Raw genomic sequence first — 25,730 nt, 5'->3', positions numbered from 1 at the left:
TGTGTAGAAGCGTGCTTGAACTTTTCCCACCTACTTCCCAACCTTGAACAACAAGCCCTCTTCTTCCCAAACCTTCCTGTTCCTTCACTCCTGCCCTTTTCCCAGCCAGGGTGGTGAGATCCACAGCTTCTTGAGAAGGGAGGTCATCTTCACCTCCCCTTCTGTGCAGGGGAGGTGAAGATGAGGAAACAGCACCCAGAGACTGGCATCTTGATGCTGCCCATGCTGTGGTTGAGCTCTGCCCCTGGTGTTGTGCACATCTTGTAAGTGCTGGGCAGTGACCTGGGGTCCTAGCAATGTCTCCTCATTGTCGAAGTCATCATGGAAAAGCCAAAGCCAACCACTTGGCTGGACACCATTCTATAGCACTTATACCCATGTCTGGGTGCAGCCCCTGCTCCTGTATCCTTTCGGGGCTGGGGCTGGAGTGGAGAGGGAGGAGAGGGGTGAGTGGAAAGAAACAGTGGTCTCCACTTCAGCCATGTTGTGACCTGGACAGCACAAGTCATGATCTTCTTCCAGAGCCTGAAACGGGGCACAGAGGATCCTGGAGATCTTTCTTGGATGCTTGATGTAAGAAAGCAAACAGTGCTGTATTTGGTATCCCCAGCCTCCTCTCTCACCATCTGAAAGGTGGTAACAGAGAAAAATCCACATTCATAATTGCCTGTACAAGACCTTTGCTCTTACACCTGTGAATTTGCAGCTCTGAAATAAGCCAGAAGGAAAAGCAGCATTTGAACTTGGCGTTTTGCCTCAAACTGCAAGCACACAAGGAAGCTTACTTGCTGCGTTATTTGAGAGTTTGACTTTCCCAGGTTGACATCTTTTTCTTGGGTGGCTAGGGTGAGGAGGTTGTACGGGGCAGTCTGGATTTCCTGGCTCCTTTGCAGGTTTGTGAAGGAGTTTCTCCTGAAGAGTGCAGGGTACTAGGAGGAGAGAGATGAAATGGCTTGTTACAACAAAGATGTTGGGGTTTTTTTTCCAATTTGACAATGTTCCCCAGCATCCTGCGAATCGTAAGTGAAGTTATTTGAAGATATTTTTTCCTATGCAAAATATCCCGCTCTCCTTGCTCTGAGTACTCCCCTGCTCCTTGTCCATGGAAGCAGCGTGGGTACCCCAAAACCAGAGCTGCTCCTTTCTTGGCTCTAAGTCTATGAAGACAGAACAGAAAAATATAAGCAGCTGTGCTGGAGAGGAAGCCGTGCAACATGTTGATACAGCAGCAAGTCTGGCAGCCTGTGCCAAGAGCTGTCAGGCAGGCGACAAAAGGCATTAGCAAACACCAGGGCAGGGAGGAAAGTCTGGAAGAAATCTAACAGCAAGGTGCGAAGTTAATAGTGATAATTGTCCTGGAAAAGCCACGTCCCCAGAGACACTAGGGATTTCCCTTCCCTCTGCATTTGCCCATCATTCTAGAAGTCAAGTTTTGAGGTTTTGTCTAAGAAACCATGAACAAAGGTTATTTTGCCATTTTTGAGTCACTGTTAGTCATGTAAATAGAAAAAAGCACTAACTACCCAGGCTGTTTCTTCAGCCAGCAGGGAAGGACTCCAGCTGCACCTTGAGGCTCTCCCATGTGGGCATCACTGGACTGTTTTCAGGGCAAAATGAAACAGGATCTGCACCACAGCTTTGCACGGGAAATGAGAATTAAAGAAAAAAAGCTTTGCCTGCACTCTTGTCCCACTTTTACTCAATTTTGGAAGGGAAAGGCCAGGCAGCAAGTAGGCTGGGAAAAATAAAACTATGTGAAATGGCTGGGTGAGTCCAGCTTGCTAGGTTATTATGAGAGAAGTTGGGCATCTTCCTGCCCGTTTCATATATACACATGGAACTTTGTAGCTGGAATAACAACCTTGAAGACAGGAGAATGTTTCCTGGCTGGGGAAAGGGCTGATTTATCAGCTTACTACTCTGCAGATCTTAATAATGGCTCTGAGACTGCACATTCAGCATTATATTTTCAGTGTGATTTTGCTTAATGATTTAGGGGACACAGCAGTTCCAGCACCACTGCTGTCTTGATTCACCAGTGATGCTAACTGCAGTGGCTGAGGTTTCTGTAATGTTAATCCAGTTTAACGACTCACGTTGCTCGACCTGCTGGCTGCTCTCTTGCTAACACAGCCTGGCACGCAGCTGGGCTTCACTGCAAGGTCGGCAGCCTTTATAGCATGTTCCCAAAATTGGGACAGATTCAGTGACAAGGTAGACCGCTGGGCTTGTCAGGTCACGCCTAAGCTGCCTCCTGTGGATCTCTTGACACAGCTCTTGCTTGTCAGTGGAAACGTATTGGTACAGACTGCAGGCCCCACAGGCAGCTCTGGCAGTGCTGGGGCTGTGCGTTCACGTGGCAGCATGCCCCAGCAGTTAGCTCCCCTCCTGCCTGCTTCTCCTGGGCTGCAGCAATCTCTGGCACAGCGAAAGTATCTCCAAAAATAGACTGAGGCACGTAAAATCTAATATATCAATCTCCCTCACTCCGTTTACTGCTGGGGTTCAAGCAATAGGCCTTGGCTTCTTGACCCTGTTCTTGCACACAAGGGTGAACCGAGAGTACTGCCCAAGGAGGCACATACCTTTTTTAACGTATCACAGTCCAGGGGGCATTTATGAAGATAAGTGTTACCCCACCTCTGACAGAAATTTTTGCAGAAATCTTGTCTCTGCTGGCCAGAGAGAGAGAGAGGAACTGGAAAAAGCCTGAAGCTTTCAACATGCTGGCTGAAGGCTGATATCAATGTGGAATTTCATGCTGGTTTTGTGAACCCCAGGTGAGAAACTCTGGTTGGTCTAAATGAAAAAACTACATGGCAGCCAGAGTTGCAGACCACAAACCGATTCCTTTTGGTGATTTAGCACAGAGCTCTCAGGCAAATGAAAATGTTAAATGTTGAGGCAGCAGCTCATCCTTTTCCTCAGAGAAATGATATGATACCATACAAACCCAGGGAGTGCTTTATTTGGCACTGTATTTATTCTGAATGAGGAATCATCAGGAGACATTGCCAAGCAATGTGAAGGGTTAAGTGTTTAGTCACCTACCAGTGACACCACACTCATCAAATAGTATCAACAGGAGACTGAAACGAATGCAACATGCCAAGCAAAGCTGCCCAGCAAAAGCACCAGTAGATTAAGGCTGCAGAATACTGAGGTCAATCTGTCCAGCTGCTTCTCTTCCAGCCCCTGTGCAAGCAAACACAAGCAGTATTGACAAAGCCACTGGGACACATGATTGTTGGTGGCTGTTTCACCAAATCACTGAGGTACTAGTGGTTTTAGGTGCTAAGAATACCCTGTGATCCACATAAGCTAGGGGCAGCAGAAGGATCAGGTCCAGGAAATGCTGGCCAAATGCCACAGACATCCCTAGAGATGTGCTTTAAGAAAAACACCTGAATGAAGACAACCCTTCTCAGGAGCCACCCCATGGAGATCTCATCCTGTTTGGTCTGAGATAGCTACTGTCCTCCAGGGAGCTGTGCCAGCAACCACGATTGACATGGGGATGACTGACAAAAATTTTGGAAAAATTTAAACTGGGTAAAATTAAAAATGGTGCTAAATTCATTAAAATGCTTTTCAAAGTGGGAGCTGCAGGTTTGCAGCTGTAAAGTTGCTGTAGTGTGGATGGTGCTGGGAACCCGGTAGGGGCTGTGTGCTAGGGAAAGGGCTTTCAAAACAACACCTGGTAATCTACAGTGTAAACAATTCTGGCTTGCAGTACCAAAGGGCTTTTTAACACATAAGCCAGGGAGACCACACAGGAACTGTTTGACATCTGTTCTTAAGGGTTCAGAGTGAGTAATTTTGGAGTCAACGAAGACTGCTCTATGCCTACAACCTTCTTGCACACCTTTTTGGCCCACAGCAGAAAAACTGTTGACAGGCTGGCATTTATGTACCATGGTATTAATTTCACAAGTGCTTATAGAATCTACAGTCCTCCTAGTTCACAATGATCTGTCACTTAAAACTCTGGTGAAGTCACTCTACACCAGCCATTCAACATAAATTGTGGGATCCCTCGGTATTTCTTGGTACAAAGATTTAACTTGGAAAAGAGACAAAGTTGTCAGTAAGAAAGAACAGGCATGAATGTGTATTTCACATGCAGCCTTATTCAGTCACTTTTAAAAAAATCAAAGCTGAATGTCTGTGCAGTGGTCAGTGGCCTGGTGGAGAGTTTGTATGTCCTCATCAGGAATTGATTCCCCCTGCTCATTCATCCTTAAAACCAGAAACTGGACATTCCAGTGAAGAAATGTGTGGTTTAAACACAGAAATCCATCTTTACATTGGGATGTGTATGTGGAATCAACTCCAGGTCACTTAAGACTATTGAGAAATTTTGGTTGTTCTTCCCCTCTTGGCAAAAGTGTTTCTCCACCAATCTTCGGACCTTTTTTCTCCTAGAAACACAAACAGGGAGAAAAGAAGTTACATGTGTGGCGAGATGTCTCCCAAACACTTCTTTGTCAGAAGCTGTGGTAGGGCTAAATTATCCAGTCAAATACTGACAGATAGTCAAGGAACCTTGACATTCTGAATTCTTGCAACTTTGGTCAAAAGCAAATTTCCCACAGTTAAATAAAACAAAACTTCAAGAACAGAAAGCGAGAAGAGAAGGTCCATTAAAACACAGCCTGCAGGCACCTGTATGTACCTGACAAAATGCAAAGCTGCTTGGTTTTGCTGGGAGCTCATAAGGGCACTGAGGGAAAGCATGGGACAGAAGTACCAAGAGAAGCAGCCAGAGTGCTGAGGCATGCAGAAAATGCTGGCTCACACTTACCTTTAGCATCCCGTCTCTCTCCCATTTGAAGAGGCCACAGCTGAAAGATGGAGATGGCAAGTGAGGATCACTGTGGTGTGTGCTTGCTGCACAGAATGAGGGGGTACAAAACTAGCCCCGCACCATTCCCACACTGCTTAACGCAAAGGCTGACATTCCCATTCCCGTTCCAGGACATGGTTACGTGACTCCCAACATGCTACTTGTGAATGGACAGTACAAACACTCCAGTCGCTATTTCACAAGGCTCATTCCTTACCTAAAGCAGGGCTTTTTCGGGAGCTTGTCAAGGGAAATAGCTCTGTTTCCACAAGGACACTTGAAAAATCGCTTGATGGCATCATGCCAGTGGTAGTCATGGTTATCCTGCACACATGTCTCCAGAGGCTTGAAATAGGTGTAATTACACTGTTCAGGAAGGAGAAAGAGAACTGTGAGCACTTCAACAGAGTGTGAGACCTGTTCTGTAGACTGGAAACAGCTGAACATTCAGAGGAAAGTATCTGTCTGCTCCCATCCTGAAGGGCCCACCAGTATGAGATCCTTGGCCCAGGCTTTATCACTGCTCCTTCTAATGCCATCCTCCCCACTTTGCCACCACCCTGTGGCTCTGTTCCCAGCACCTCACAGGGCATGCAGGGGCCCTCTGAGCAGCCCCAAAACAGACAGGAAAGGTAGCAAGGGAAAGTGCAAAGCACAGCGGGGCCCGAAACCCTGGGAACAGGAGGTAACTTGGCAGTCCTGGGTTAATGGTTGGACTTGCTGAACTTAAGGGTCTTCTCCAACCAAAATGATTCTAACTCCTCCCTTCCTCTCAGTACATTTGAGATAGTAATAAAGCTCCACTCCTCTTCCTGATGGCAAAATTTATGGAAAAGCAGATAGAGGAATCCCACCCAGTGTTACTTCAAGGCACTTCACTTATTTTGTCATGTAATATGGGGAACCAAGGGTCCTGGTACAAAGAACTTCAGATAAGAAATTGGTTAAGTATTTCCAGGACACCAACACCCAAAGAACGCACTGGCATAAATATCAAGTTGAGATGTTCAGCACCGCACTAAAGCTTGCCTTGCCAGTGTCTTCATGTCTCAGTTACTCAGTCCATGGGCTGCTCTCAGCAACAGGCATAAGAACACAACTGTCTCCATTTGATCCCTGCACTGGACTACAGCCAAGACAGTGACAGTCAGGACTCTGTAGGATGGTCCACATCATTTTGTACAGCCCACGTTCCCCTTCACTGCTGTTACCCTGGCTCCCCTTCACTCACCACTTTACATGTCACAACTCGACATTTCACTGCTTTAATGTTCCTCATCTTCTCTTCCAGTTCTTCCTTTTTCACCAGTGGCTGGAAGTATTGTTCCTGCAGTTCAGCCTCAGCCTGTGCAGGCACACAAAAAGACTTGTGGGGAGACCAGTATGGGGGAAGCCACTCCATGAATGGCTGTAGGGCAAATAACTACTAGGCCTGCTTGAAGAAGACTGCGGTCTGGGAGCCAGAGAAACACCAGTCATCTCTTGCTTCCAGAAATCCACAGAGTGCACATGCTGTGCTTCAACACTGCAGTGAGCCACCCCTGAGATGTGTGAGTGGGAAGACATGTACCCATGGAACAGCATGTACCACTGAAGTCAGCACATAGCTACGAGGACAGTGCAGGGAGAGGTCAGGTAGACAGATGTAATGAATGGAATTGGTTCTTAGCCAAAATATTACTCCTCAAAAGACCTTAAAACAACCAGGACTTCATACCAACACATGTCCAAGACAAAAGCCCTGTGCCACTGGAGGTGCTTTACCCCTGGGAACATGCTCAGCAAAGACCCCGATGGCAGAAATGAAACCTCTTTACTCTTCAGGGCAACTGCTGGCATTTTACAGGCTCCATGACTTACATGAGTCCCAGATGAAGGTGGCAGCTATCTTTATGCAGCCAAAATGTCAAGAAATTAGGGACAAAATAGGCACATGGCTAATTGGGTTTTAAGGCAGATGCATTTCTTTGATCAACCACTAACCAGGAGCTTCACAAATTCTTCCAAACACAGAAAAAAAAAAAACCAAAAAGGCAACCATGGCTACAGCAATAACACTGACTTGCAGGCACTGTGCCCTGTGTGCTTAAGAGACCCCTGAACTCTACTCATCAGGACAATTTGGTGCCTATGACATGTTTTGAGTGCCTGCTTCTTGCTGAAATCATTATGAGGAGTCCAGACAGCTCCCTAGTTCTGAGCCCTCAGTCACGGCTGGACTGAGGCCATACCTCTTTCAGGACATCTGTGTGCTTGGACTTGGCATTCAGGATTTTTTTGAACTCTTCTGACTCCAGATAGGCCAGCTGCTCACGCAGTTTCTTTTGGGCAGGCTCCAGTTCATCCATATCTAGGGAGACAAAAAGGCTCAGTCCCAGAGACCAAGTTCAAAACAAGGTTTTTGATCTCCAAGTATGGTCACTGCAGTAGATTTTGGAAGTGTCAGGTCTCTCAGGCAGCTGTTCAGGTCAAATAGCAGCCTTTCACAGTTCAGGAACATGAAGCCAAGTTCAAATATGGCTTCAGGAAAAACAAAAGCGTTTTAAAAATAACATTGCATCTTCTCTCAAAGCACTGTACTAGGACTGCACGCTACTTCCAGGGCAGCAATCAGTGTTGCCCCCTTGACTTATTGAGAAGCTTTAATGGGAATTAAACAATTCATCCACCATCACACAGTAAATCACCTGCAGGCAAACTCAAGTTCCCACAGAAAATTCAGATGCCTTCCCAGGTGGGACTATTTCTTGGTTTCCCTTGATTAAGTCAGTTGTGCATCACAGATGCTCAAGTGCCAAAAGAAAGGGAACAAATATGAGGACAGGGAGCTATCAAAGGTAACATCTCACACTCTCTCCACAGAGTTAAAGGGTTTGTTGCAACAATCTCTAAGTTCTAAACAGACCTAATTTGGCGTCCCTTTGGCATAGCAATTAAGCCCTTAACGCAGCACCTAGCACTCTGTTCAGCAGAACATAAGCATACATTTTCTATTCTAGAAACTACCACCACACACCATTCTCTGCTTTGGTACCTTGTGGCTGAGCAACATTTTTCTCAACTCTTTCAACAATTTCTAGGACATCATCAACATCAGCTCGTTTCCTCTTGACACTGTTTGGATCAGTTTTAGCAAGAATCTGGCCTTTTGCTCGTAGTCGTTGTACCGCAGCCAGCTAGAAAACAGGAAAAAGCAGTGAATGTGTTGGTGACCAGTCTGGCCCCCATGTTCTGCTTCCAGAAGTAGCACTGGAAGTCTGTCAAATGAAGCAGACAAGATCCATTGGCTTTAGCACAGAGCTGGCTGAAGACGGGCCCAACAAAATTCCCAGCTCTGCTGTACATCTAATTCACCACATCACCCAACCTCTTGTGACTTCCCAAACCATAAAATCACTCCTCCAGGGGTGTTACCAGGCCTGATATCTCTGCAGCTGTGCTTTAACTGCTTCACAAATCATTAAGCTTTTCAGAGGAATCAAATCACTTTATTTCCACATAAATTGGTAACAATTAGGAACTAACAAAATTGTGTACAACTATTCCTTTCCATACTCCCAGAACGCTAAGATACCATCTTCCTTGCTGAAAGAGAAGTTTCTTTGACAAACATATGAACAGGTTTGTGCCAAGGAAAGACACAGTCTGTTCTGGCTAGAAATCAAAATTATCCAAACTCATGGCACAACCCAGCTAAACTACTTCACTGTTGCTTACCCTTACATGGCAAAAGGAAAACACACCACACTACACTAGCAATGCCAAAGAACAAACATGCAGAGTCTAGCATTTCAGGGATTTACAGCACAGAAACCCTGCCCTTTCCCAGCACTTCAGGCTTTTCATGCTTGTAAAACAACCAATAGCAACAGGCCTTGCCCTCCTTCTGTAAAAATCACTTCAGCACCTCCCATCCTGGTCCAGGACCTATCCACAGCCTCAAGCTTTAAGAGGTTCCAAACCCCCAAAACACAAGAGCAAAAACACAGAGCAGCTCTGTCCCACCTGCATGAAGAACAGAATACAAGACCAGCCACACAGCTGCTCCAAACTGCTCTTCAAAGGTAATTTGCCCAAGGGGTGACAGACTATGTCAGGTCATAAAGAACAGTCAACTCTGCTCAGAGAAGCTGCCAACATGCACAAGGAAGTGTTTTTTCAGCAGATAGCTTAGCATTAGGTTCATGACTTAAATGAGACGCTCTATCTCTCCATCTACTTTTCCCAAGTCCCATCCCAAGAGCATGCTCGGTCCCCTGTCCATGCCCAATTGGCATTTGCTGAAATTGCCAGTTGTGTCAGTGGTTTCAGTGATGCTTGCCTTCAGACAGGATCAAGAGCGAGTTCATGAGCATCACACACGAGACAGATTGTAACAACTCACTGCTGACCAATTCAGGTGGATTTTGAACAAATGAGAGACACTAGCTCTGGTGGCCAAATATCACCCACACAGGCTCCTCTTAAGCAGCTGTTCCACTGCTCTGAAGGTTGACTACAGGTAAGATGGTAGCACAGACCTTGGTACTAACAGCTGTCAGGAACCACAGGTTTCTTGTGTACTGTAATGCAGACCAGTCTGATCCCACAAATCAGAAACTTCACTAACATCAGAGATGAGCTGGCCTGTATCTGACCAAAGACTCCTCTACTACTGCAAACCAAACTTCCCTTAGCCTCCCCTTCCCAATATTTAAAGAGATTCAAAGAGCTGTTACCTTTTTGGCTTCTGCCAAGCTGTCTAGCTTTGGTGTTGGAGGTGGAGACCTGTCAAAGAAGAGGATATCTTCTCCTTCTGAGAATCCTGTGCCTAGCCTGGGCCTTTGAGGAGTTGACATTTTTCCAGCTTTGGGAAACTCTGCTCCAGGTATTGGGGAACAGAGTGAGGACTCTCCAGAGGAGGACAGGACAGCAGGGCTGCTGGCTTTATTTGTGTTCTGGAGAAACCTTGTAAGACAAGAATTGCAATAGGGACACAAGTCAAAGAGACAAAAAGGTTTAAGAAACCGATAGGAATGGAAGGGATGCAGACTCTAATTTTTCACTATTTGGCCTTTTATTGCTAGAAAAACATGCAGCAATATAGGGAACCACAAGAGTAAAACAAGACTGATAAGGAACTCACTGGGTTGCTGAAATCAAGAGTGACTTGAAGAAGTCACCAGAAGGAGTGAACATCCAATTGCCTTGAAAACTAATGTCAAAGAGAAGTGTCAAATGAAGCTGGGAAGTGGGAACAGAAAGCACTTGGAAAAATGGGCTTCTTTGCAGGACAAGCAGTTAAGCAGGGGGACTCTTTGCCACCATAGTCACATAAATGTTTAGGTTTACACAGGTCACAATGGAGGTTGGACAGGTTAATGGGGCGGGGTGGGGGGGGGGGGTCATGGAAAGTCTCTTCAGAGAAATTTTATCAGATACCACCTTTAGCTTGGCAAGTCCCTGAAATACACACTGTTGGAGGCTGTAAGAGTATTTAGAGGAAATATGTCATGATTGTGCCTAGTCATTTTATTCTCCTTCATGTTCTGTTTTGGCTCCCGTTGAGCCTTTTGAGGCTACTTGGCTACATCGATCTTGGTCTCACCACAGTGGCTCTTCTGAGGTTCTTCTTAGGCTTGTTAACAATATATGCACAAAACACTGTGCAAATCTTGAGGTTCAGAAGACCCCTGCAAGCCAAAATGAACACAACCAGGACTCCTGACCCCAGTTTCCTACTCTAATCAGCCTCTTCCCATCATGCCTTCCAGTTGCCAAGCACTGTGCTGGAACATTTCCATTTGGTTCTCCACTAAATATTGGGATATTTCTAATCTAATGAAGTTTTTATTAAAACAGCAAAACACCTCCCACAGTTATACTTAGGGCCACAATAACGGAATGCTTCCTGTGAAAATATGTATGTATTACCGCCTCTGAATCTCTTCAGATCGTTTTTTTCTGGCCTCCAGCAATTTCTGTTTCTGTTGCTTGAGCAGTGCTGAAGCAGAGATGGACTGAAAACTGGCCCCTTGCTTCTTTTCAGCACCTAGGAGAAAAAACAAACCACACCACATTAAAAAGCCACTAATGTTTGCTGAAAAGAAGGCTGGGTGATTTCAGGAATGGGTCTTCCTTCAGGCAAAAGGACAATACCTGCTCTGGTCCAGTGTTTGCAGAGGTTTCGTGCTCCAAAAGTTGGCTGTGCCAGCAGTTCCTTGAACTCCTCAGAACATTGCATGGGTCTGTTTGCTGCACCTGGAGCACAAGAGGCAGAAATACAACAAATTTAGAGCCAGAAAGGAAAGCAGACCTGGTTTTAGAGATGTAGTCTAGGTTGGAAGAAACCCCTGCAGGTCATCTGGGTGAGCACCCCACCAAAGCAAGGCCAGTTTCCATATTATATTTGGGTGCCCAAGGCCTTGTCCTCACAGAGCACATCACGATGACTTTCCTACCCCTTCAGCAATTTCAACAGTCAGCTCCGCATCAGTCTTGGTTGTCTGTGGTACTCCCACCATTCCCATTTTCAGAATGCTTGAAAGCTGTGAATCCACCAAATCTTATCCCTGGAGAATTAAGAGCAGCTAAAAGCTAGACAAAGGACACACACTATGTTGTCCAAAATGGAGGCAACTGAGGGAACTGAAGGATGTGAATAAGACATCTAAGTGGCATCTAGATCTAGAGCACATAGTTTGAATAAGCTGTCATCTGCTTTCCACCGAGCATAAAGAGGGCATAATATTAAGTGCATTACAGAAACAAAATGGAGGCAGAAAAGATCTATTGGTGACATCCCAAAAGTCATGGAAGGCACATGCTTTGAAGATCCCAAAAGAAAAGCACTAGAAACAAGCTGGGTACTCAGGAGGTCCCCTGCAGCACAGACCTAACTGATTTATACTTAATATTATTAGACGCTTTCAAGATTGACAGAAGTCATGCATTCCAATAAAATAAAGTAAGTTCTTAAAACTTCCAGTTCCCATTAATCTGGCAAAGATCTGTTACTGTTCAAAGACAGAACAGGAGACTTAATTCAGGAGCATTGATCAAAAAACAGACACATGGAGACACACAGCTGCTTAGTCACATTTGCCTTGCAGCTGCGATCTCAAGAGGGAAGAGGAGTTTAGATCAATTGAGAAAGCAACCTGCAAATGGCTATCTCTTTAGCAAACCAATTGCCAGATTCAATCAGCGAGTAACAGGGTCCTGGGATACATCTACACATCAAGCTGGAAATATCTGAAGGGTAAAGGTATGGGTAACTAGGTACCAATTTTCTGCCTGGTTTCCTGGACAATTGCATCAACACCTCTCACGACCAGGTTGGCGAGAGTGGTTTGAATCTTCCTTTTCGGCACCACAGCTGCTGCACTAGAAAGAAGAAACAAAACCAGAATATCAGTTTTCCCCATGCTTAGAACAAGGGCAGGAGAATGCTAGATTCAACAAAACTCCAGCTACCCTAAAAGGTGCCTCTCTCATCTGTCTTTGGGAACAGTGTGGATCTAAATCCAAATTCTAGCACAATGTTTAGGTTCTCCCATTTCTCTCTAGGTTAGGACATGCATTTCCTATGCAGTGATGGAAAACTAAACATAAGTAATAGCTAAGCTTTTCTCAGTTCTAGGGATAAAAAAGAAGCTAGAAATGCTTTGTCACTGTGGAGTCACACCAGTTATCAGAGGGCAGTTGTAAGGGAATGAAAGCCATGTGCAAGCAAAGGGCTTGATTCAGCTGTTACTCAGAATTTGGATGGAGGACCTGGCCCCTCCATGCTAGTTATAAGATGCATACTCATCTACTGATCCTGGTCACTTAATAATGAACAGTGCACTACTACCATCTCTTCATTAACACACAGCGATACTATTTTATTTCAGTCAAGAAAGAGGAGGAGGAAATACAGAATACACGGAGTCTTGGATTAAACACAACGAACCATAACAAAATATGGTAAGGGAATGGCACTGAAAAATACTTATCTCGGACACTCAGATGGTTGGGATCTCATGATTAATTCCACTTACTGAAATGCAATGCTGCCTGGCTTCACAACACAGTATTAATTCAGAGGTAAAAACACCCCTTACCACATCTTAGCACTGATTGTTAAAATTTTCCTACCAAATAGCAGCTCTGTTACCCCATGGGACCAGGAGGATTATACCAATCATGGGGCATTTATTCCTATTCAGTTAATGTAGTTAAGTCAAAGGGATCTCTGACTACACAGACACCCTTAGAGATAGCTTCAGGCTTACTGGCATATCAGAAGTTCTGTTTGAAACCAATGGAAATAAGTGGTTTATCTTACATTGAGGCTGCATATGCTGCTGAAGAGACACCTCCATAGTAAAACCCATCCTGACACAGCTTCTCCTTCAAACTGGGATTTTTCCGACCAACTTTTTTGGGAATGCGGCCACCAGAGAAGGTGGACTGCAGGTCTGCCCGCTTCGAGCTGAGTTTCTTGTACTGGGATTGTATGTGATACTGACAATATTCACAGTCATTCTAAAAAGAAATGGGAGAAGTCTGTTGCAGAACACCAGCAATTACAATTTACTTCATTCCTCTCACCCACATGCATCCTTCTATGGCTAAACTGAATTAACATCTCTGTTGTAGTACTCCAGCATTCGACCTACTCAGCAAGCGTTTGCCCACACTCCAGCAATGAAAAACAAAAGTAAAATTGCCCGTGCTAATCACTGGAAAACCTGTACATCGAAGAATTTTAAGGTTGTTCCTTGGCTCAAGTCAACTGATGTCCCAGGTCCTCTTGCCCAGATTCTTACTCTTCACTCTGAACTGTACACTATTTTCTTACTGGTATGAACACAAAAAACCCCTAACACCAAAGCAAGATATTTCATATACTCGTTTTTTAATTCATTCATCAGTTTCCACTGTCAATCCAAGGGAGTTTAGAACTGAAGATAGTGAGCCTGCCAGTCAGAGACAGCAGTGCCATAAATGTGCTCACTTGGGGTGTTTAACTTTTTTTAAAAAAAACCCTGTCCATTCTCATTGATGTTCATCTACCCCAGATTTGTATAACTACAATTACCACACAATCAAACATTTTTTGTCACTAATTGGACAGCCTTCATAAGGTTCTTCTGCCAGACAAGCTCCATCTACAGTTTGTTCCAGGTGGCACTGGAACATCTCACTGAAATTGAGAATCTTGTGCACAGCCACCTCCTGCAGTGGGTCTGCTATCACAGCCTTCTTTTGCTACAAGTACCTTCTGTATTTGTCATCCTCCCACTCCACACACTGAGTTCCTCCCCAGTTGTTCTTTCCTTCATTTTCTCTGCTCCTTCTAAGTGCTACCCTACTGCTAACTACAACCCTTCTGACTTAGGGTTCCTTTTCGGTATCACAACATCACTATAGCCATGAAGTGGTATAATCCACAAGTTCTTTAAACTAGTAAAAGCCAGTACGGTCCCTAAAAGAAGAATCCCAACACCTTTTTCCTCTCATGTCCAGGGCCCCACATTCAGGTATAAATATTCTGGCAGCTTACAGGCATGCTGGACCAGGGAACTCATTGGGTTAAAACCACCTCTAGTGCAGTGCAGAGAAGCTTGCATTGGTGCAAAGGAGAATGAAAATGTGTGGAGACAGTGGCAACCATGGGTCAAAGCCACCTCATTTCACTGCAGCACCAACTCAGCATTTCAGGAACTACTGTGCTGCTCCTACAGGGCCATCACAGAAACAGCTCCTCTGGGTTTCATTTCTCAGTGTCTCCACCCACTTTAGTTACAAGTCAAGAACCAGAAACACGTCAGAGTCAGAGCATCAGTATAAAATCAGCAACCAGAGTTTTACCAACAGCTTAAGGATGGCCTAACTACTGAGATACAGACCAGGTTCACAATCTGCGCACAAGGATCACCATTCTTCTTCCTGGCTTTGCAGGTGCCCATGTCCAGAGCTTCACCCATGAGAAGGATCTTCTGGGGATGGTCAACAGACAAACACAGCTAGAAAGAAATCAGAACATGCCTTGAGGTGGACTGGACAGGCTTCTCTCTAGATGTCACTGGTTTGGCTCTGGTCCACTTTGGTACCTCTGGTATTAACAAAGCAATATTAAAATGCAGTTTAAGAGAGCCACATGTCCTGTTCAGATTGAGAAAAAGTTCAGTTAAAAAGAAAAAAGTTAATTTCTTTCTCACAAAGAGATGAAAGACATTGGATTTCTGTGCTTAGAGCCTCAGGAAACAAAGGACCAGCAAAAGCAGACCTAGTTGTGCTGTAGATGATGGTCCTGTACAACTACTTGGCTCTGACACCATCATGACAACCACACTGGGGAGTGAATGGGAAGGAGATGCACGAGAGCTCTGTGCAAGAACAGCATCTACTTCATGCATCCAGAGATACCAGGAATTGTGTCTGTAGCTAAGAAACACTTTGACAAGTCAGTTTTAATGTAGTTCCAAATGTGTACATTTCAGCTAAGAGCAGCCATTTTTAACAGTTAAATACAGCCCTTACATTAAATCTGGTATGCCTTTCTACTCACCAACAGGACCTTCTAATCTTTATTCATGTTAATTTAAGCAATTATATACCTTAATAGACAATTAATGAGATTCTTAATTTTTTCATTTGGAGAATTTAAAATGCAAAACACTAAATCACCAGCTACTAGACTGAAATTCCCCTTGACAGAAGACAGTAAAAACAGTTTCCATTCCAGTGCAATTAAAAAGATATTACAAAAAATTAATTTATTAGCAAAATGAAGACACCTTAAATGTTTTGATGCATACAGAGAAGTAATTCATCATGTTTTGATTTTATAAATAATTGATTAAACAAGCGAAGTACTATGTATCTATACATAATACATCATCTGTTTAACAAATCAAATATTGCTTCTTATCAGTCATGATTTTGGAACCACAAAACATTTTGCAATCACATCTCATGCTTAAATTAGCAAAGAGAAATGAGCTTCCCCACCTTCTTCAGCTTTGAGAGACCTCTAGGGTGAAATAGGCATTGCAAATAGCTGAATAAACTGAAATGAGAACACATTCCCTACATCCGTGGAAGAGCCAACTGCTACTGAAATCAGATTAAAAAACCCACTTGAATAAATTCTGGGTTTAGATACTTAACAGGACTTCTTGAAGTTCATTCTTCCAGAAGGCCAGGAGCACATACACATCACACAAATAATCTGAATGCAATTCAAACTGTTTAGGCACACTGCTGTAAATTCAGACTTAACATGCTATAAAGCTAAATCTCGGATATGAAAAAGTTCAGATACAAGTTTTTATCTACAGCTGATGGGCAAGTGAAAAATCCTCTCACCTCACTGGAGCCTTCTTTAGGTTTCATAGGATTAGCATTGAGCAGCCCGATGACTGTGCCTTTGTCTGTCTTCCAGTGCTCTTTGTGGACGTCACCAAACAAGAAGAGCGAGACACATTGACTGAGATCCCGTAGGTCATTCAGATGCCAGATACTGAAGGTTCTGCCCTGGAACAGATATTTGCTTTCCTTTCAGCTGTCAGTACAGGGATATTGCATTCCCTCTTGCTGCTGCTTTTAAAGAATTATTCTGATTTCCCAGCCCTGGGTCTTCCTGACGCAGAAAAGCACAATTTGTGACCTCAGAACAGGTTAGCTACAGCATCTCCAGCCATACCACATAGCCAGTTCTGGGATTCTTAAAGGCCAAAATAGCACAATAATACTGCTACCACCAATCTTCCTGATATTAAAGCTGGACAGCACACTTGCTTGCTGAATGAAGAGGTTTCTACCCCACTGAACAAACAAACCCGAGGCATATCCAGATCTCTGTTTCATCAATGACTTCCTATAGAACATGTACAGCATCTAGGACAGAATAACCGCTTGGGAAATTATGGCAGCAGAATGTGTGGCACATTTAAAACATGAGGGCTGTCTAGAAAGACTGAGAGCCCGAGTCCTTTTTTTCCACACTGTCATTTAGCATACAACAGTAACATATAATGGTTACATTAGCCAATGCTACTGTCTGGGACAGTTGTACCAGATAAGCTAAGGACTTACCCTGAGGAGTAAAAGCAGCATTACTCCATGAAAACAGGTGAGCCTAGATCTTTAATACAGTAACTTTTCATTAACTACATGGAGCTGGCCGATTAAGTTGAAGATCTCATTAGTTTCTCAGGGAAGAAGACCACTTGAACTGAGGAAGGGATACAATGAAGTTACTTACGTTATTTGCACTCTGAGGAGTGACCTTCTTCACTATGACTCCAAATGTTACCCAGTCTATTTCCTCCAGATTTTCTGCAGCAAGTTTGCTCTTCAGCTGAGACAGACGGATGAGCTTCCGGTTAACCATTTTCCTGTCCATTTCAGCCGAAGACACCCGGGGATTTCTAGATCAAGCAAAAGCACGTAAAAGAACACATCCATTGGCATAAATGGACAAGGCAATCAAAGCCATCCAGCGTTCTCCTGGGGAGACTACATCTTGCTGCAAAATGCCTCTGTACCTCATTTCACCCTGAGGTCACGTGAAACAAAACTCTTCGGTTCAGGACACTGTACAAATATCAGAAAGCTACTGATCACAGTGCTTTTTGTCCAAATAGTTGCACTGCAACTCAGCCCTGAGCCTGCATTAAACTCCGCTCATTTCAGGAATGACTGAGTAGGACTGATTGAGCTGCATTTGAAAATCCAGCATGGTTTCTGGTGAGGAAAGACACTGAGGATTCAGAGACCTCTCGTGGCCACATCGAGTATGGGGATCACAGGTGGCTCCCAAGCCTTCCCAGTGTGGAGCAAAATCTGCTCAACTGGAGCACGGCTGGGCTTTGTGCATGCTTGCTGCTTCCCTCCTCCACCATGGAGAACATCCCAGGGAAGGCAGCGCTAATAAAATGATAGCTTTTTTTTGTTAGAAAAGAGCAAAGGTGAAAATAGTAAAAGAAATACGATACTAAGCCAGAAATCAGTGTTACCTATCTACTGATGAACCAGCCAATTCTGTGGCTTTGTGTTACATCCCCTAATGACTAATTTGCCATGGTTAAAGGATGTATATACAGCAAATCAGAAATCCTGTCCTCTGTGCACCACTTGGGTGCACAGGATGTTGGACCAACTGCATTTTCTTTCCCTTTACTAGAGGGTGATGTCCCCAGACGGAGCTCAGTGCTGGGCTGCTTACCTTAATCTCAGTCCCGAGAAGGTTTCCACAGACACTGGCTGAGCTGCTGCATTGGAGCATGTAGGCACATGAGGAGTCTTCTCTCTGGTCACCTTACTGGGTGTGTTCCCTGCAGCAGACTTCAGAGGCTGGAACGCCAAACTGAGGACTTGCCGTGGAGGAGGAGTTTTGTTCTCTTTAGCAGGAACCACCACCCCCCCCCAAAAAAAAAATCTTAATAATGAAATAAAACTTCTTAATAAAAATGACACTGATTTATACCTGACCAGAGACAGGAGTCTAATATAACACACTATTTAAAAAAAAAAAAAAAAAACACAGAAAAACAGATGTAAAACTCTCTCCCAGTCAGCTGGGAACTGATGGCTTCATATTAGTTACAGGTAGCTCTAGCAATGAGTTCCACCTCATGGGGAGCTTCTCAGAGCAGCTCTCATTTTCTAGGCAAGCTAAACTGTAGGAATACATGGATACAAGCTACACTGCTGCATGTGTCCAAGTTAACCATAGCAGTACACAGCACGGTACCCGTTGCAAAGAATACAATAATTAACTCTGTAATAAGCTCTGTTCCACTGTGACCAGGCTGCTACCGGTGTGCTGACAAGTGTAAAGCTATCCTGGATGTGTCTATACCACTGTAGTGCACTAGACAGGCTTTCAACAAAAGCCCAGTGTGTTTCAGTGAAAGGTAGACTGAGAACGGTACCTGCTGAGGATGCTTTTGATTTCTGGGTTCCTTGCTTGGCTGGAGGTAAAGGATTGCCCAGCTGGGCTGAAAAACATGGTGACTCTTGCAGCTTCTGAACATGCCTTTCCTTTAAAGGTGGACAGGGAGATTTACCTGGCCAAGGAAACAAAAAAATATGAGATCTCAGGATCTGGACTCAAACACTAAGAATAGCTCTGAACTAAGTAATTCTTTGAATAACAAGTCCAAGTCTGGGTCCCACATGGAAACCCTTCAGCTAAGTGGCCAGCATCTGAAATGCAGCAGCTGCAAAAGCCCCAATGACTCTACCCCATAACAACCTAAAAATTCTAATGTCACTGAAACCACAAAGCTGTGGAAAATAGGAACATCCCCCTGCTTTTCAGTTTTCACCTGTAGTTTCATTGCTACACCCAATGTGCTACCGCAACAAACAGCTGTATTTTCTGGGTGTACCAACCACTGCCAGTAAGAAGGGACACTTCCAGAAGACCCTGGAGGACTTCAGTCATGGAAGCTGCCCCATGTAGAATCAATCCATGATGCAGATACCAAAACTGCAGCTCACTAACTTAGTCTGTAGCTGCAGGAAACATCCTGTGTGGGAATACACCAGATCACAATTCCTCCTTGCTACTCAGTGCCCACTTCAGGATTATCTGGAGTCTTGCCTATAAATTGCATGTTGGTAGGCCAACAAATCAAACGCATTTAATTAGTCTCATTACCAAGGCTTTTCTTCTCATGGCCTGAACTGGATTGCCGCTCAATAGCAGTCTTCTGCAACTGCTCCTGTAACTTCTTCATCTGTTCTTGCAATTTTCTCATCTCAGCTAGGAAAGAAAGGAGAAGGATAATAATGAAGGCAGCGGGAAGCCACTGCAAACAGGGATTTATGAGGTCCCTGGAAGCGTGGCAGTTTTACTACATCATAGGAACTTTGAAAACAAAAGACTCAAGCTACAATACGGATATACTTGATTCTACATGGTTCACAGTAAAGGGACACTTTTCCATACAGCCTGGAGCTGACCTCTCTTGTGTAAGTCTTCTACTTGATCACAGCACGTTCCTTGCCATATTGCATGGAACTCTCCTATTGAACATAGGAGAATTTAAATGGCTGATGACTGCATAGCCCAGCATAAAGAAGTGCTTCCCGTATAACCAAATATGCAGCCTGGACACAGGAAAGCTCAGCGGCCAGCTCTGCTTCCACACCAACTGGTAAAGCAGAACCTCCTGCCAGGAAGTCCTGAGGGGGAAGGGATTACTGTGGTGGTGAAAGATGCCAGGATGACAGCCCTGAAGAATGAAGCAACATTTCTCTTCATCAGACAAGGCACAGGTGCATAGGCAGCCTTCCCTATCCTGGTCACCAGAGCTAGTTTAGTCTTCCTGATTTGCTTAAGTCCTCTGTCCTTTTGGGAAAATAGGTTTGGCAAGTTACAGAGCACTGAAGACTGGACTTGGAAACTTTCACAAGGACTTTCTGTATTCCCCCTCTGGGCACCACCCTCAACTGAGAAGCAACAGGCCTTACCTGCTGCCTGTTAACTCTCTAGAGACAAGATATATACAATAAAACACATAAAAGATGCTGTTACAGAAACCTTGCAGTTCTTGGTTGCTTTTCTCTTTTGCCTGACTGGGAGCTGAGGTAGGGACAGTTTCCTCTGCTGCCTCCTCTTCCAGCAGGTCATCTACATCACCAAACAGTGTAGCCAGATTCTCCTTCTGCTCATCAATCATGCTATCCTCAGCATCAACCTCCTCCGTGTAGGACGCATCATCTTCTGCATCAAAGAGCTCATTGTATTCATCTGGTTCTCCCCCATCACCCTCTGGAGCATCTTCCTCCTCAGGAGGATTCCCCTCCTCATTTGTCTCACTTTCTTCCAGGAGGGAGGCCAACAGATCCAACTCATCATCAGCTAAAGCAAAAATCAAACTCACCGTTATTCCTGTTCAGTTAGAGGAAAGGTGCCAAGGAATAAAACATCTAAGATACTCTAATTACAAGCTAAGGTAATTAGCTGTAATTACTGAAACTAAATTGGAGCAGCAAGTGGCATTTTTAAAAAACTGCTTCAGCTTTGGCTCAAGAAAGATAGAGCAGCTTACTGCTGTCTGGTCAGACGGAAACATCATTGCAGACACTTTCAGCTTGTGATCCAGGCTACTTAACACTTGCTCCTCCTCCTATGCAGCTGCTTGTACAACAGCTGCTGTTACAAAGTGAAGCCTGGGGACCTGTAAAGGTGTAGGCAGCTCTACAGGCACCCACGTGGCTTTTCCCAATGGAAGGTGAAGAGGAAGATGCAAGGCAGTCGAGAAAGTGTATTCTCAGGTATGATTTGCTCAAGGAAGAGCATAGTGAACAAAGAAATACAAAAACAAAGGAACAAATATGGAAAAAAGAAAATCAAGTACAGTGAGAGGAACGGGACAGAGAAGAGCAGAACTGACATTCAGAACAAATCAAGAAATTTGTTTAGCCTTTGCTGCTGAAGAAAACAAAACCAGGGAAGGGACAGAGCAGTCTCACAGAAAGGTGACAAGAACGAAAGCAAGAGGCAACCTCAAAGGCCTCTGCAAGTGCAGTCAGTGCGATATAATTTCCTTTCCTAAAAGGCTTACCAAGTTTTCTGAACACTTGAACTTCTTAACTAACATAACCGATCAGAAGACACTTTACTGTTTAAAGTAAAAGAGTACTTTCCTCCTTACCGTCCATGATTTCACTGGGATTTCTTCAAGAGCCCCTCAAAAAGAAATATTCTCTGTTATGGGGAGAACAACAGTGATACTGTTAAAGCGGATATAGCTCATCTACAAAAAAATACTGTGTTCAGGCTCCTTATTTGATAATTTGCAAACCACAAGCTTGCTTTTATTTACGGCTGCAAGTGAGGACTCCACTGAATTTAAAACCCTCACACATTTTCTACATCTAAAGTCTGCCCTATACTGAACTCACTGCAGTGTAGAAGCATGACTTTAAAAAACCAAAAGCCCATAACAGACAAAGATTTTAAGAAATACCTACCATGGTCTCACAGTAATAACCTGTCCTGGACCATAAAACCAACGTGCATTTAATTAGTTATTGACATTTTAAAAATATTGTTATTCCTTAAAGCGTTATGTTTTACATTTCTCACAGCTCCTCCATTTCATGGACACACGTCCATGAAAAATAATCAGCACAGGCCAAGGGAAGACTTGGGTGAGAAGGGAAATCCACTGAAGATGGATTGCACGCAAACTCAAACTCTGTGCTTACAGGCCTTTCTGCTGCAGAGCCTTTTCGTTTCGCCCATAAACTCCACTTTTAATAGAGCTCTTTTCTCTTGCTGCAGTATATTTATTTTCAGCAAAGAACAAAACAAAACTCAGGAGCACACACGAGCAGGGGTGGCTAGTGACCACCACCGTGCCCCAGGCTCCCGCCTCCCGCTGGGACACCGGCCCCGGGGCCCACCCTGCTGCCGAGCGGGTGGTCACCCCGCCTGCCGCCCTCGGGAGCCAGCCCCGGCTCGCCGCCTCCTCCCTTCCCACGGACCCCAGCACCCGCGCGATCGCCAAGCCTGCCCTCAGGGGATCCCCGATTCTCCCACAGCGCTGCCCGGGAGCCCCCCACCCCGCCCCGCCTCCAGGGGACCCTCCTTCCCCTCGCAGCTCTACTCCCCGCTCGGCCGACTCCCCCACCCAGGGGAACCTCGACCCCCTCCAGGGCTTCCCCGCGGACCCCGATGTCCTCTCCCACCAGCCTCTCCCTGCCGAGGATGGCTTTCTGAGGCCCGGTCCCCCCGCAGCCCCAAGCCGCCCGGCTCTCCCCTCACAGCACCTCACTCACCGCCAGCCGCGCGCTCACTGACACCCGCCAAAACTCCAACCCGGCCACGCCCCCTCCCGCGCATGCGCTCCGGGGTGCGCGCGCCCCGCGCCATCTTTACTCCTGGCAGCAGGGGCGGCGTTGGCTGCGGGCGGGGCGGTGGGGAGGGCGCGGGTGCGTGCTGGGCTTTGGGCCCAGGGAGGGGGCAGGGCAAGGGTGGGGGGGTGTGTTGAGTGCGGTCACCGATGTGAGGGTGGTGACGTGACGCCATTGTTACCCAGCGTGAGTCGCCACCTGCCCTGCGGGGCAGCCCTGCGGTGAGGCCTGTGCCCGCGCAGCGCCGTGCTCTTGGCTTCACAGCCCGCTTCCCTCAGCCCTGAGGAACCCCCCGTGCCCGGTCACGGTGGCCTCGGCGAGGGCCCACGGCAGGCGCCGCAGCTCTCAGGGTAACCCAGACAATCTCACTGCTTGTGCCAAGCGGGCAAATTCACCCAGGTATTTTCACGTGTGGTTGACAGGATTTTGTAGTCCTGTTCAGCATTTCTTTGGTACAAATGATTCTTTGAAAAATAATATTTCTGGACACATACAAGGTCATTGCTCTAGTCCTTCTACCCTTGCATCAATTATACACAGAAATGAGCCCCCAAATTGCCCCCAAAACAGAAGGATTTGAGCTCAGAACGCAAGGCACTTCCACTACATCCATGCTGCAAGACGGTATACAAAGGAAGAGAGGATGTCTCTGGTAGTGAAACTCCAGTGGTACCAGTACCAGCTTAGCAAACATGAATTAAGGACAGAGAGTCTGTGGTAGTTGAAGGAATCAAGAAGTTCTAGCAGGCAGCAGAAAAAAACTCAGAGATAAACGCTCCACTGAGCAGTTGAAGTGCTCTGCTGAATAGTTGTCAGCCGACTCGACTCTTCAGGTTTTCTCCCAAAAACCACTTGCCTAACCCAGGCATGCTGGACTAACTCATTCTGGATGCATCTGCCTGCATGACACCCATGGAAATTTGTTAGGGGGGAGCAATGAATAGTGACAGGAGCTGGGAAGGAGTGTGTGGGCACTGAGGGCCCAAGGGGGCTCCTCTGTATTGCTGCTCATCCACAATGGAAACAGGGAAACACCTTGTGTCCCATCCTGGCATGGAAGCGAATTTGTGGGCAGGCATCAGGACGCTGTGTTTTTCATATTTCTCTTCCCTCTGGCTGCTAATTGCCAATGTGCTATCCAGGCTAATCACGAAGCATCACCAAAGCTCCCTACTCGCCATCTGACCAGAGTAATGATGGCTTGCCTGCTCCAGTGACTTGGTTTGCAAATCCTGAGATACCTTGCTCCTCACAAATCTCAAGCTCACCCCACAGGACTGTTCTGGTTCCTTCCCAGTCTGGATTTTACACCTGAACTAAAATGAAATGCTTCTGACTCCTATTCCGCATCAAGTCAGGGTATTGATTGTGGGACCTGCTGCTACACCAAGAAAGTCCTTTGGTAAAAACAGAGATAGTGGACAAGTAGTATTTTGTGGACACGTAGCACTTAGTCACTTTAAAAAACAAATACATTTTATCTTATCTTTCATCTAAGGGAAAACAAAGGGGATGTACTCTTAAACCTGTGCTAATGGACATCTGCTGCCTATGGTCACCTGTCGTGATAGCTCATCTGCTGTCTGAACTGAAGTTGATGACAACAGAAAAATAATCCTCCCTGTTGCATGAACAGGTTTCAGCGTATTGTGGTTTTATTCTTGGCAGTTCCTTGTCCCTCCTGATTTGTACTATTAGACCTGCTATCTTTCTATGAAGAACTACTTCAGCTAATGCCCATGTCTTCCTGTTAGTATTCCTGTGCTAAGATCCTCTCTCTTCCTGAAACCTCTTAAAATGATTAATTTTGACTTGACGGATGCATAAGTAATTGCTCCTTTGGCCTTTCACATTGATTTTCTGTGTTTTCATTAAGGTTAATGCTCCTCAGATTAAATCAGCTCTATTATCATTCTGTTAGTTTGATTTTGGCCTAGTAGTGTTTCCATCAGATTTTGATCATTGCGGAATCCATAACTATCACAAAGCTCCCATAATAAAATTGAATTCAGGGAAAAAGCCCATAAATCCTGCTGTTGCAAGGAACCAATTAAAAGCCAATAAGAGATTGTGTCTGCTGGGAGTACTTGTAATTGATGAAGAAGGTTGCAACCAAGCTGATGAATAGGTTTTCCAACAGATTTCAGTCAGCTCTTGCGCCACCTGAAATTATGGACAAAGCTGTGTGAGGACATGAGCTATAGCTAACAGAAAACAAGATTCCCAACTCTAGAAGACATTAATTAGAACAACAGTAACAACAGCAAAATAAAAGCAACTTCTCACTTTAATTATAAGGGCAAAGAAGGGATTGTTTCTCCTGGTATTTGTAGCTGAGAATTCACTGACAGCATGACATGAAGAATACACTACAGGAATATTTTCTTCAGTCCAAGAAACATCTACAGGTATTTTTCTTGTGTATGTTTTACGATTATTCATCTGCTGAGAGTGAAACATAAACCTTACACAATTGAGGCCTTTGTTTTGAATTAATCAGCTCCAGAATAGTTTCTATTTCAGGTTTGAAGCAATACTGAGTAAAATATTGAGTCACAAAACTTTTTATTTCTGATTCTACTATTGATCTGTTCAGTGTATATTCTCCCCTGTGCTTTGGCTCTTCATCTGTAGGGCAATTTGGAGAAGCACTTACTTACAGAAGTAGATTGACAGGAGAATTTGTCACGTACAAGTACAATGTAATATGCTGCAACTCTGCCCATTTAGTTGTGGAATCCAACGTCCCTAAGGCTTTCTTCTGCAGAGTTCCATTCTCCTTAGCCCAACATCACAAGACGATGTAGGCTATACATATAAATTTCACTGCACAGGCATCTCTCTCACAGTTTGTACCATCCTCTTTGTGTTCAGAACTTCAGAGTACAAAGGCATGTTGATCAGCCACTCAGGACCTGGTCTTTGCCTTCATTTGGAAGGCAGGCATTCCTGCCCCCATACCTAAGAAGCTGTGCTGTTCTCTGTCTGCCATCCCTGATGGACAGCAGTAATGCTTGGACTTTGTACCATGGATTCACTT

The 25,730-nt window shown here is 45.0% G+C and overlaps 1 protein-coding gene across 5 annotated transcripts; it reads right to left on the bottom strand.

Moving 5' to 3' along the window:
- Positions 1 to 169: 169 nt before the first annotated feature.
- Positions 170 to 22,659, bottom strand: MCM10 (minichromosome maintenance 10 replication initiation factor). 5 transcript variants are annotated; one of them, XR_008732370.1, is made up of 22 exons: positions 22,616 to 22,659; positions 21,487 to 21,539; positions 20,370 to 20,690; positions 19,485 to 19,589; positions 18,755 to 18,888; positions 18,045 to 18,232; positions 17,082 to 17,247; positions 16,184 to 16,351; positions 14,722 to 14,838; positions 13,155 to 13,354; positions 12,111 to 12,211; positions 10,985 to 11,086; positions 10,760 to 10,877; positions 9,565 to 9,793; positions 7,881 to 8,022; positions 7,078 to 7,196; positions 6,078 to 6,191; positions 5,064 to 5,212; positions 4,805 to 4,844; positions 4,307 to 4,421; positions 786 to 929; positions 171 to 626 (listed from the first exon to the last, which is right to left on the bottom strand). XR_008732370.1 is itself a non-coding variant. In XM_055711221.1 (21 exons), exons 2-20 carry the CDS (start codon positions 21,491 to 21,493, stop codon positions 4,338 to 4,340), a joined length of 2,604 nt encoding a protein of 867 aa, XP_055567196.1. In that variant the 5' UTR covers positions 21,494 to 21,539; positions 22,616 to 22,659; the 3' UTR covers positions 170 to 929; positions 4,307 to 4,337. The 5 variants fall into 5 exon arrangements, 4 of the variants coding, with proteins under 4 accessions (XP_055567196.1, XP_055567194.1, XP_055567195.1 ...); XM_055711221.1 differs by having other exon boundaries at positions 170 to 929; XM_055711219.1 differs by lacking the exons at positions 171 to 626; positions 786 to 929 and having other exon boundaries at positions 2,962 to 4,421.
- Positions 22,660 to 25,730: the final 3,071 nt, after the last annotated feature.

Source organism: Falco cherrug, chromosome 5, assembly GCF_023634085.1.
Source record: "Falco cherrug isolate bFalChe1 chromosome 5, bFalChe1.pri, whole genome shotgun sequence".
Taxonomy (NCBI): domain Eukaryota; kingdom Metazoa; phylum Chordata; class Aves; order Falconiformes; family Falconidae; genus Falco; species Falco cherrug.
Note: the sequence above shows the minus strand (reverse complement) of the source record. Positions and strands in the feature narration are given on the sequence as shown.